General features: G+C 35.3%; 2 protein-coding genes across 2 annotated transcripts; both read left to right on the forward strand.

The window, feature by feature from the left end:
• Nucleotides 1-53: 53 nt before the first annotated feature.
• Nucleotides 54-2,506, forward strand: LOC108987962 (UDP-glycosyltransferase 83A1-like). Its single transcript, XM_035687977.1, has 2 exons — nucleotides 54-553; nucleotides 1,480-2,506. The coding sequence occupies exons 1-2, from the start codon at nucleotides 73-75 to the stop codon at nucleotides 2,109-2,111; spliced, it is 1,113 nt and encodes a 370-aa protein (XP_035543870.1). The 5' UTR covers nucleotides 54-72; the 3' UTR covers nucleotides 2,112-2,506.
• Nucleotides 2,507-3,666: 1,160 nt separating this feature from the next.
• LOC108987960 (UDP-glycosyltransferase 83A1-like) lies at nucleotides 3,667-6,159 on the forward strand. The gene is given in 3 exon segments (XM_035687983.1): nucleotides 3,667-4,482; nucleotides 4,485-4,562; nucleotides 5,224-6,159. Coding segments are annotated over 3 exon segments (1,368 nt in total). The 5' UTR covers nucleotides 3,667-4,076; the 3' UTR covers nucleotides 6,108-6,159.
• Nucleotides 6,160-12,861: the final 6,702 nt, after the last annotated feature.

The raw sequence follows: 12,861 nt of genomic DNA on the forward strand, positions 1-12,861 counted from the left end.
AACTAACATGAGCTAGAGTGTCCAAACAATGTATATACCACAGGAAACTGAAAAGCAACAGAAAGAGCTAGAATGGGCAATCCGCATGTTCTGGTTATACCGTTTCCAGCACAAGGCCATATCATACCTCTGCTGGAGTTATCACGGCACTTAGTCGATCATGGCTTCAAAATCACATTTGTAAATACAGAGTATAATCATGACCGAATCATGAATGCAATTGGAGTGAAGGAAAAAATAGGGGATCAAATCCATATGGTCACCATTTCAGATGGAATAGAGACCTTGGAGGACAGAAAAAAGCCAGGAAAGTCATCAAGAGCAGTCTTGAATGTTATGCCTGAGAAGCTGGAGGAGCTCATTGATCGGATTAATGGATCGAACGGTGAAGAGATCACTTGTGTCCTTGCTGATCAGAGTATTGGATGGGCCCTAGAAATTGCAGAGAAGAAGGGGATCCGACGAGCTGCCTTCTGTCCTGCAGCAGCCGCACTATTGGTCTTAGTATTTAACATCCCAAATTTGATCAGAGATGGAATTATTGCTGATGATGGTGAGTTTCTCTTTTACCAACTATTTGGTTGTTCTTACAGCATACACTAGACAATAACCATACAGATTTTTCTTCATAATGAATTCACCCTCCTAGACGTAACCGTAATCCACCATGCACATGCTAGAAATGCAGGAATCAATTGGAACCAAGATACTTTAAGAAAATACAGACAAGAACTCGGAAAGTTGGGATGAGACCTCAACTTGGACAGTTTGTTTGAGTAAAGTATAAAAGATATATTGGGAGTGTCTTGATACTGAACATGAAAGAGAAAAAAGTGATGCATAACAGAAAAAATCAGAGAAAATGTGATCATCATATGATATTTTTGTAGCCACAATCCCACAAACCAAACAAGTGAAAGCTAGACAGGCTCAGACATCACTTACACCATATAGCCCTCCGATATGTTAAAAATGAAGTCATCATTGAGAACTATTTGATATTCCTTCTCTGCCAAATCATCATTCGCCCTCCAGAGTACCACTGCCTTCTGTTTCTACACCCAGGTACCTTCCTTTTACAAGCATATGAACTTTGAGCGTCACTGCCTTTACAAGCATATTGAGTAATCAATAAGCTATACGCATACTCTAACAATCAACCGAAATAGATCATTGTAATAATCATAACCAACTAGCATATCCTGGAAAATACATTTAGTAGTCCGTACAAAGATGTGGTATCTCCTAATATATTTCAAGATATCTAACTAAAATTGTTGTCTAGGTAACAATTCACATGGATTAGCCCATGAAACTCACCTTCCAACTCCTATTTACTGGGGAGGAGATGTCATTTGCCCAAGGACTAGATATTAATTTACAGAATTGGTCATAGAACTCATATAAGGATGACCATAAGTGACACATGGATGTTCATTGTCATATGGTCTTAACCTTCAATGAAAATTCTGAACGCAGGAACTCCACTGAAAAAGCAGACAATTCGTCTCTCACCAGAAATGCTGGCCATGAACACAAAACAATTATTGTGGGTCTGCCCTGGCAACTTGCCTATGCAGAAAAATATTTTTGAACTTTCAGTAAGAAGTATCAAGTCTGTGAAAGTGGCTGAGTGGCTGCTTTGCAACTCAACTTATGATCTTGAGCCTGCTGCATTTACCTTGGTTCAGAATATTCTACCTATAGGTCCACTTTTGGCAAGCAACCAGCTTCGAGGCTCAGTAGGAAACTTTTGGACAGAGGATGCAACTTGCCTTAACTGGCTCGATCAACAGCCACCACACTCAGTGATATATGTTGCATTTGGAAGCTTCACAATCTTTGACCCAACCCAGTTCCAAGAATTGGCTTTGGGGCTCGAACTCTGCAACAGACCGTTTTTGTGGGTCGTGCGGCCAGATATCACAGATGGGACAAGTGATGCCTACCCAAAAGGATTTCAAGAGAGAGTGGCCACTCGAGGGCAGATGGTGGGTTCTGTAGCGCAACAGAAGATTCTGAGCCATCCCTCAGTTGCTTGCTTCCTTAGTCACTGTGGTTGGAACTCCACGATTGAAGGTGTTAGCAATGGGATCCCATTCTTGTGCTAGCCTTATTTTGCTGACCAGTTTCTTAACCAGAGCTATATTTGTGATGTTTGGAAGGTTGGATTGGGTTTAAACCAAGATGAAAGCGGTATAATAAGACGAGGAGAAATCAAAACGAAGTTGGAGCAATTTCTGGGCGATGAAACATTAAAAGTAAGGGCTTTGGATCTCAAGAAATTAGTCATGGCAAGCATCAAAGAAGGCGGTGCATCTCATAATAATTTAAAGAATTTCATTGAATGGATGAAAGACTAGAGAAGTTCCTCATACAGTTTCCAGACTTAATTTGCACCTATCTCTTAATCTCTTTGTTCTTCAGATTTTATGTGAAATAAATTACTTCAAAAGAGGAAGGAGAGCAACAATGAAAAGAACATCAATAAAGAAGACTTGCCTATTGAACTAATCTCCCAAGTGAACATGTTTTTTCACTGTTGCAAAGTTCCTAAGATCTTAATTATGGTCTGACCAATAGCTTTTCAAAGAGAAAAGGCAGATCTCCGCCACTTCAATTGAAGTTTCAATATTTGCCAATTTTACACTTTGTTGAAGGATATAGTGTAATAATCTGACCTATTCTCATTATTTCAAATTGACATTGTTTCGAGTCTTTGACATAAATTATAAACGGGTGAAAACGAAGATCCAAGAAACCTTTCTCCCCAAATGACGTCATTGACCATAGTTAACCATAGCATCCATCATAACATAATGATCATTGGTAACTTACAGCGCATAGAACTTGAGTGAGAACCAGTTGTTGAATAACACGTGATTGCTATGGTGCATACCTTTCAATCAACTAGTCGTGTGCAATTTTCTCCCACAGAGAGATATAACAAATTTTGTGCACCAGAAGATCCAATACCTATCACAATTTAATGTCATTAAGTAATATACTCTGCATAGTGATAGGTTAGAATGTGCATTCTGCCATCTTAAACTGCATATGCCCTAACATAAAGTTAAGAAATATAACCCAAATAGGGCATTATATTAGAACTTGATGGTCTAGGGGGTGTGGTTTCAGATTCCTTCATAAATATAGCCCAACACATGGCCGATTTGACTGAAATGGAGTGAAGAATGGACTCAACGCTCGAACACAAGATCTTCACTTTAATGTCAAATTAAACCGCTAGGTATCTAAATGCTTAAGTTAATGGGAAATAATCAATCTCAACATCTAATTAATATTTTAATGTATACGAATCAGTCTGGTAATCAGTACATGTTTCGGCATATCCAGTTCAAAGAATAGGAATAAACCAAATGGTGGGTTAAAACAGACATTCAGCTGTATTTGATGATTTCAGCTACCTAATCTCAATCAATATCAGGCACATCTAAGCCTACTAAAGGAATAGGGACTTGATGTATTGGCAACAAAGGGACTGACTGTATAGAAGCCAAATTTGTGTCACTGTAAGCAACAAACTAAAGCTGGAAGCCTAAAAAGCAATATGACTCCTACAAGAACAAACGATAATGACATTACAGGTAAAGCAAATATAAGAAACAACAGAGTGATAAAACTTAAGCCATTGAACAAGAGAGAACTAAATTCCATGAGAAATGAAACAAAAAATTGCAATCAAGACGAAACAAAAAGATAAAAAATGAAGAAAAAGATAAAAATGAAGAAGGGTATGAAGAGAAGAAACAATGACAGATTCCTCAACTTTAAGATTAAAAAATCGAAATCCATGAAGGCAAGTGGCCATTGGACAAGAGAGCACTAACATCCATGAGATTAAGACAACAAAGAAAGACCTGAAGAGAAAAAATAACGACGGCAGATTCCCCAACATTGAGATCAACTAAAACTCAATGCCCAGAAAGAGAATATGTCCAACTTTGGCTCCTCAGCCACACCTCCCAAAATCCTTATAAATATGACGAATTTGGTTTTAGAAACTCTATTCACATTGCAGCTGAATCTAGAAAGAGTGAAAATAAAAAACAAAGATGGGAAAAGTAAAACCACATATTTTAGCCATACCTTATCCAGCACAAGGCCATGTAATCCCACTAATGGAGTTCTCACTACGCTTAGCCAAACATGGGTTCAAAGTCACGTTTGTGAACACAGAGTATAATCACAAGAGGGTTGTAAGTGCTTTGGCAGAAAAGAAGCACTTGGAAAATCAAATTCATCTAGTTTCAATTCCAGATGGGATGGATCTGTCGGAGGATAGAAATGAGCTGGGTAAGCTATCTGAAGCCATTCTCCGGGTCATGCCTGGGAAGCTGAAGGAGCTCATAGAAGACATCAACAGATTGAAAGGTGATAATATCACTTGTGTCATTGCTGATTTTAGCATGGGGTGGGCTCTGGATGTCGCAGAGAAGATGAAAATACAGCGGGCTGCCTTCTGGCTGCCTCGAGTGCAGTACTTGCCTTGATACTTAGAATCCCAAAGCTAATTGACAGTGGAATCATCAACAATGATGGTGAGATATCCTGCCCCTAACTTTTGACCATTGAGTGCCATCACTGCTTGACAAATTTAACAGTTTTACTTAACGATAATACCCACCCGTCCGAAAGTATTGTAAAATTCATGATTATGAAATTAATAAACTGCTTACATAAGTGGAAAAATGGTGTCATTTGTAAGGATCTGCTGAAGCATGATAGCAAACTTAAGAATATAAAAACTAAAATGCATGCTTTCAGATGATTCAAGCAGTATATGCTGTAGTCAAGAATTATTTTGGAAGAGCCAGAACCAATCAGAATACATACATAACATGAAGATGTTTCTGCTTTAGGCCATCTTACTAAATAAAACACTGTGTTCTGGGAAACCATTGTGGTTTAAAATCAGGACAAAGTTAGAAGCAACATACAAACTGGATTAGCAGAAGTATGACACCCGTGTGCACACAGACAAACAAAATCTAAGTAAATGTGGAACATAGTGATTATCTTTGTCCAGTTTTCTCTAATGAAATCAGATATTGTTTTGCGTATGCAAGATTTTTTATTATCTTTGGCCTCCGAGGACCATGCTGGTAATGCAAGGACTAAGGAGTTCAATGATAGAAAACCATAATGACATCTTCCTCCTGCATTCTTCTTTTTGTTTCGTTTTATTTTGTGTTTTTATAGGAACTCCAATGGAAAACCAGATGATTCAGTTGGCACAGGACATGCCTGCCATGAGCTCAAAAAACTTTATTTGGGCCTGCATCGGCGACTTAACTTCACAGAAAATTATTTTTGAACTTATAGTTAGAAACAACTCCTCTGTGAAAGTTGCTGACTGGCTGATCTGCAACTCCAATTATGACCTCGAGCCAGCGGCATTCAGAATGACTTCAGAGATTATACCAATCGGCCCACTTTTGGCAAGCAACCGCGGTCAGAATCCAACTGGAAACTTCTGGCAGGAAGATAAAACTTGTTTAGAATGGCTTGATCAACAGCCACGACACTCGGTCATATACGTTGCATTTGGAAGCTTTACGATTTTTAACCAGACCCAATTCCAAGAATTGGCTTTAGGTCTTGAACTATCAAACAGGCCATTCCTTTGGGTTGTAAGGCCAGATATCACCGAAGGAACAAGTGATGCCTACCCAGTAGGATTCCTAGACAGAGTAGCCAGTCGCGGACGGATGGTTGGCTGGGCACCTCAACAGAAAGTACTTAGCCATCCTTCCATTGCTTGCTTCTTGAGCCATTGTGGTTGGAACTCAACCATAGAAAGTGTATGTAGTGGAATTCCTTTCTTGTGCTGGCCTTACTTTGCTGACCAGTTTCATAACGAGAGCTACATCTGTGATGTTTGGAAGGTTGGACTGAAGTTTGACCGAGATGAAAGTGGGATCATTACCCAAGGAGAAATCAATAAAAAGGTGAAGGAACTTCTCAGTGATGAGAACTTCAAATTGAGGGCCTTGAATCTCCAAGAAAAAGTTATGAATAGTGTCAAGGAAGGTGGCTCCTCTTACAAAAATCTCAACAGATTCATTGAATGGCTAAAGGCATAGACTTTGCATTCTCATGTTTAGTTGGATCCCGAATTTGTTTGATATGTTCCTATTTTTCAGTAATGAAAGAATCAGACTTCATGCTAAACACATGCTCTATGCACTTATCATTAGTAGAATAAAACTTCAAGGGGACTGAAAGTGAAGCCCCAAAGTTTCAAGGATAAATATGGTATTCCATGCACTTACCTTGCGCTAACAGCTAAGAGCCCTTTTTTCCCTTTGAGAACTCTTTTTCCAAGAAGATATCAAACATCCACTTTCTTCTCGTTTACTGGTTGTGCTGCATCATAACAATATACATGGCAGCTAATTTCCTAATTCTAATACATATTTCGTGTCAACACTTTATTTTCCATGTATATAACATGACTTTCATAGTATAAATGGCACATTTTCTAGATTAAGATCTCCTACAAGTTTATTTAAGGTCAATTATTCCGAGGACAAATCTTAAGGCTTCATTTGGTTCTTTAACTCTTCTCAATTCATTTCAACTCATCATTACAATTTTTTTAAATCCAAACACAAAATATAATAAACAATTCAATTTTTTTAAATTCTAAAATAATATTCTAACAATATTTTATCATATCAACTCAATTCAACTCAACTCACTTCAACATCCAAACACAACCTAAGGGTGCGCAATGAAGGCCTAGTTTGGTTACACAGTTCAAACTATCTCATATCATCTCGTTTGATATAATCATTACAATTTTTTTAAATTCTCATATAAAATATAATCGATAATTCATTTTTTTAAAATTTTAAAATAAAAATTATATTAAAAAATTATATTTTAATAATATTTTATTTAATTTTCGGAAGAGACCTAACTTTTACCAAGTCTACATTCAAAAGCGAATACGGAGGATTCCTAGAGAACAAGAGAACGAAATACAAATCACAGCATCTCCCCAACAACGCAAACACGAACACGAACGTCGATGGAAGAGAGATAGACGACAGGTGAGTGGACTGAGTCAAGGTGCAAAGGCGGTGAGCAGGACGCATTGTACTAGCTATACCATTCCCAGCTCACGGCAATGTCAATGCCCTCATTGAGATATCATATTGAAGGACTTTATGGACCATGTTCTTCATTCAATCCAGAACTAATAAAACTCTTCGTGAAGTTCTTCATGACATGTAATATGAATACTCGCATTATATTTTGTGGAAGTACACTCTTTGATTCAAACATAACTTCTTGACCCAAGCCTGTTAAGATGGGAGACAAACTTACAATGGGTATTCGGGGGAGGTTTCATTGATTTGAAGAGCAAGAGGCTGAAATTAATTCTGGGTTTGCACAATGTGGAAGTGGAGACTCGACGAACTTCGTCGGAGCTGTTGACTCACCGGGAGATGGCATCGCCGATGTAGTGGTGTTGGTGACCTTAGAGCTGTGTTGTGTCCGTAAGGGTGATGTGAGTCACTTGATTGGGATGAAATCCCCATTAACGATCAAGCTAGAGTGTTAATTCCTTATATTTACGACGACGACGACAGGGACGCCGTGATAAAATCTCTGCTCCCGGCTTGATAAAAGTAGTTATATATCGAATGCAGGTTACCGACAAAATAAATATAATTTTTTTAGAAACGGATAGGAATCGTCGTTATAAATAATCTCCTAAGAGCATTCACATTAGTTTCTTCAAATAACATTTCATCTCTAAATTTAAATAACTTTATCAATAGTTAGCCCACATTGAATTAGTCAAATACTTTTCATCCTAAATATCAGCTACAGTAAATTCATATTTTTCTTCAAATATGAAAATTACTATTTCACCTCCAGATATATTATTTATTAATATTGGATCTCTCTTTCTCCCGCGTCTCCTTTTTCTTTCTTATTCTCTCTTCCTCTCCCGAGTATTGAAGATTGATGGAATTGTTTTGATAATATTGATATCGATTTTGTTTATTAGATTGTGAAAATGAAAATGAATATGATTGTTAGAAATTATAAGTAATTATAGGAGGTTATGAAAATATAATTAATTAAAAAATAAAAATTAATTATAAAATATAAAAATAAAAATAATAATATTTTATTTATATAGAGAGTGTGATGACTAATCTAATGTAGACTTTAAATTTTGAATGATTAGTTAAAAGTGAAAAAGTTACATATTAGTCAAAATTTGAAGAGTAAAATAACTAATCCAATGCCAATACCCTAAAGGCGTCATTTTAACTCGTTGGAGCGACAAAATTCGACGAATAATCTCCCAAAAACTCTTAGGCAATTTAAGTCGATATTTTTAAAGTTAAAAATTAAATAAAATATTATTATAATATTATTTATTATTATTATTATTATTATTATTATTTAAAAATTTTAAAAAATTAAATTATTTATTATATTTTATATAAAAATTTAAAATATTATAATAATAAAATAAAATAAAATTATTTCTATATCCAAATATAGGCTTAGTACCCCATTTGATAATTATGTCTGCCAATTATTAACAACTTTTTTTTAATGTTTTTGGGGACTTTTGAAAATTCATTTTTGAAATTAATTTTAAAAAATCGTATTACAAAGTGTTTTTATTTTATAATATTTTTCTTGATGATTGTGGTTATCATATTAGTTCAAAATGTAACGTTTTCAAGGTGTAATTATGATAAAACTCCCAATTAGACCAAATGTACAGCCGTACAGAGGGCAAACACCCCTAAAGAAATGGCTTTTGCACGTGGGGTGTCTTGACTGTCCGAGTAAATTCGTCCCTCTGTCATCACAATCACAGCATGCCACAGCTTGGGGAGAAAGAACATGCAGCTTCTGCAGTCCATTTCACTGAGATATTTATTCTTTCTTATCAGAATGCCCACCATCCCCTCACCCTTCTTTTTTTGCAGAGGCAAGGCAATGACTGTCACCACCTCATCCCCATGCTCACTGTCACAGAGACATGGGTCTGCCTTTCCAATGTCTTGCCTGCATTCTTTTTATTTTTATTTATTCTTTCAGATCGACCAAACAAGAGAGAGGCGTCAACTCGTGATTTGAGATATACAGCAAAGAGAAGATATCTTTCCTTTTCATCTCAATCTCAGTTCATGCAACAGATATGATAAAATTGCCTAAAATTCAAGTCTCAATTGTTAATTAGTTGTTACACAAACCCATGAGCAAATTTCAATGGCTTCATCCACCCAGAGAGAGGGGAAGAAATTTGCTATGAAATCTCAAATCTGAATGCAAGTGCGCTTTGATTCTTCACCAATCTTCTCGTTCTGCCAACTACCTACCAAAGTACTTCCCAAATGCAACCAAAAACAGAAAAAAAATAAAACAAAATATATATGGTGCCAAGAAAACTTGGATGGAGAATGGAGAGAGTTGAGAAGATAGAGCCCGAGATGTTTCTACTAATTAAAAGTTCCAAACTTTCCATTCCATCCCTATTTTCCTCCACTTTCTACTCATCCAAACAGGCCATGCAAAATCCAAAAATAACAGGAAAAAAACGCTCTATTTTTTTTTTCTTTTTCTTTTACAATGAAAGTAAACTATAGTACAACAGTCTCCCTCCCACTAGACCCATAAAACTCAAGGAGTCTCTGCAACATCACGACCCGGGTTCTCAAGAGAAGGATGTATTCTGCGGTTTCTTGGAACAGCTGGTCTGGTTTTATTATCTCGGCGCCATTACTGCCTACTGGAATAAGGTTCTTGAGGGCCTCCAACTTGGCTGAGACTTCGGAGCATGTCCGCCCGCCATTGTTGAAGCAGCTTCTCCGATCTCTATAAGAACGTGCATGGAGCCGTCTTCTCGAGTTGGTTCTTCTGGTTCTTCTCAGGAAGGTTTTACTACTCTGGTGGTTCTCTGAGGTTGAGCTCATTGTTTCTATGAAACGTAATGGAAGGGAGGGCTCGGGATATAAGTAATGGCAGGTTGAATCAATGCCACTTGGTTTGGCCTTTTTTACGGGAATGCCAAACCTCGGCTTTTTTTTTTTTTTTTTTTCCTCTCTTTTTCTTTTTTTAATACTTTTTTGGCTTACGTTAATTTTACAAAAAGGGTACGCTTTTTAAATCAGATACTTCTAATAAACAAATTTACTTTAGGGTTATTTTAAATATAGTTTATAAAATTGAAAAAATAAAATTTTCCCATATTAAAGCAACAAATCATGTTTATATAAGAGATATTATATTTTTAAATCAGTATATAAAATACATCATTTATTAAATGATAAAATTTTATTTATAAAATTAAAATTTTAAAATTTACCTTTCAAACAAAATTACACTAAAATATGGTATCTAATAATCTATTTTGTTTGTTTGTTATTCCGTGTCTACTATGATAGGTCTTTATTTTAGATATAGAAATGATTTTATTTTATTTTATTTTATTATTATATTTTTTTAATTTTTATATAAAATATAATAAATAATTAATTTTTTAAAATTTCATAATAATAATAATAATAATAATAAATATTTTAAAAATATTTTATTTAATTTTAATTTAAAATCAAAATATCTCGTCTCATTGAGCGGGCGTAAACCGTGCAACTCCTGATTATTACCTGTTCAGTTTGAGCAGTGTGCCATGTGAACAAATAAATTTAACCTAAATGTTGCTCCTCAGTGCATGACCAATAGGTTTACGTCATTTGTGCTGCATATGTATTGACTTTGTCAGTGTTATTAATGTTGTAAATAGTTTCTCTTTTTCCTCTAATTAAAAAAAACAAATACTTTTTTAAATATACATATATTAAAGGAAGGCATAATTTTTAGTACACTTTGTGGCACATGATTGGAGAATTAAAATAAAAATAAATAAATAAATATTGAGGTTGAGACTCAGTAGTACTTGGTACTTGCTACTGTACACCAATTTGGTATGTGAGTTGAAAAGAGACGGGGGCTTAATTAGAGCCAGAGGGCACAACTTGCGAGCCACGCGGGTAGAAAGCCTGCCCCCTTCTGTGAATGGCACATGGGATAACCGGGACCTTCCATTTTTTCACCTTCTCCCCCATACCCTTTCAATCATGTGAAATTATGACAACCCAAATAAAAAGGAAAAACAAAACAAAAGATACTTTGGACATGTCATATGTTTGCATCTCGTATGAACAGTCAATTCCATTATCCACACTGTCTCATTGTTCAAAACTTACTTAGAGTATTGATATTGAATTAGTCAAATATTTTTTTATCTTTAAATTTAACAAACATCATCTATATTTACTCTATATTGAATTAACTAAATTATTTTCATCCAAACTATAAGCTACAGTAAATCTATTCTTTTTTTCAAATATGAAAAGAACTATAGCAAGTCTAAAAGTATTTTTTAAGATTCTTATATTATAGATATGATATTTTTATTCATATGAGATTTTACTATCTATATATATATGAGATTATTATATTATAGATTGTTAGATTGTAAAAATAAAAATGAATATTATTTGTTGGAGATTATTAAAGATTATGAAAATAAAATAAAAATTAATAAAAAAATATAAATAATAAAAAATAATAATATTTTATTATTATAGAGAGTGTGATGACTAATCCAATGTAGACTTCAAGTTTTGAATGATTAGTTAAAGGTAAAAAAGTTACATATTAGTTAAAATTTAAAGAATAGAATAGCCAATCCAATGCTAATGCTCTTATATTGTTCATTGTGATTTATGCAACATATTTTAAATATTATACAGTTATTTAAAATAATAATAATAAAATTTATTATCAAAAAATTATTTTTTTTTATGTACTATTTGTTTTTTTAAAAAAAAATAATTGTACCGCACTTACACACTCATAACTACATGTGCAATTATCATTTCTCTACTAAAAATAGGGCGACAAAGAGCTCATCCATTTTTTTTCCCATTCCTGGGTACAAAGCTCTCCTCTAACTCATATGTAAGTTCAGATATTAGACAGGTCACAGCATGCAGAACAAGAGCCAAAGGGCAATTCCGACAATTGTCTGAAAAAGAGGGGTTGCAGGCTAGTTGTAATGGGGCTGTGACTTCTCTAAATGGAGCATGTGAAGGAGATATGGGCCAGCAAGGCAGGGGGAAAAAAAAAAAAGCCTTGTTGGAATTGAGAGAAAGGGAGAGCCTAAGCACATGGGGAAGCACATGCAGGGGAGGGGTCTTGGAGTGTAGCTTTGAGGAGATCAGGGGGGCATGTGACAAAGGAGGGACAGTGAGGCAGCACGAAATGTACAGCATGTTCTGCACATTCCCTGCATAGAACTCATCCCTTTTCCTCTCTCTCTCTCTCTCTCTCTCCCAAAAAGAGCTTTTATTTGTAATTGTTTCCTCCTCTTACTTTACTTGTTAAATGAACCCCTAATCAGTACCCTATCTCCATATAGATTTTACCTGATTTTGCACCACATGTTTACACCCTTCAATCCCAAGCTATCTCTCAATCCGGCATGTGTGACATGTGTATGCAGTGCATGTGATTTCTTTCTTTCCTTCCTTCCTTCTTCATATCAAATTCCTTTTTCTTCTCCTTTCTTTAAAGTAATCTGCACTGCAGAGACTCTCTGTCCTGCAGAAAAACAAAAGTTGTTTGTTCTTCACCTTGAATATTGTTTCTTTTCGTCCGGTTCTAATCCATCTGGAGCTGATTATTAGTTGTTTTTTTATTTTGATAACTAAAGCTTTTGCCTTTCCCATGGCAGCTCTGCTGGTTTACACCTTTTACAACATGCTTGATCTCAAGTGTTTATAATATTAATTA

This window comes from Juglans regia, chromosome 1 (assembly GCF_001411555.2).
Source record: "Juglans regia cultivar Chandler chromosome 1, Walnut 2.0, whole genome shotgun sequence".
In the NCBI taxonomy this organism is placed as follows: Eukaryota; Viridiplantae; Streptophyta; class Magnoliopsida; order Fagales; family Juglandaceae; genus Juglans; species Juglans regia.

Coding starts and splice junctions, on each gene's coding strand:
- LOC108987962 (XM_035687977.1), top strand. CDS start 73: ATGGGCAATCCGCATGTTCTGGTTATACCGTTTCCAGCACAAGGCCAT. Junction 554..1,479: donor TGGAATTATTGCTGATGATG/GTGAGTTTCTCT, acceptor TTCTGAACGCAG/GAACTCCACTGAAAAAGCAG.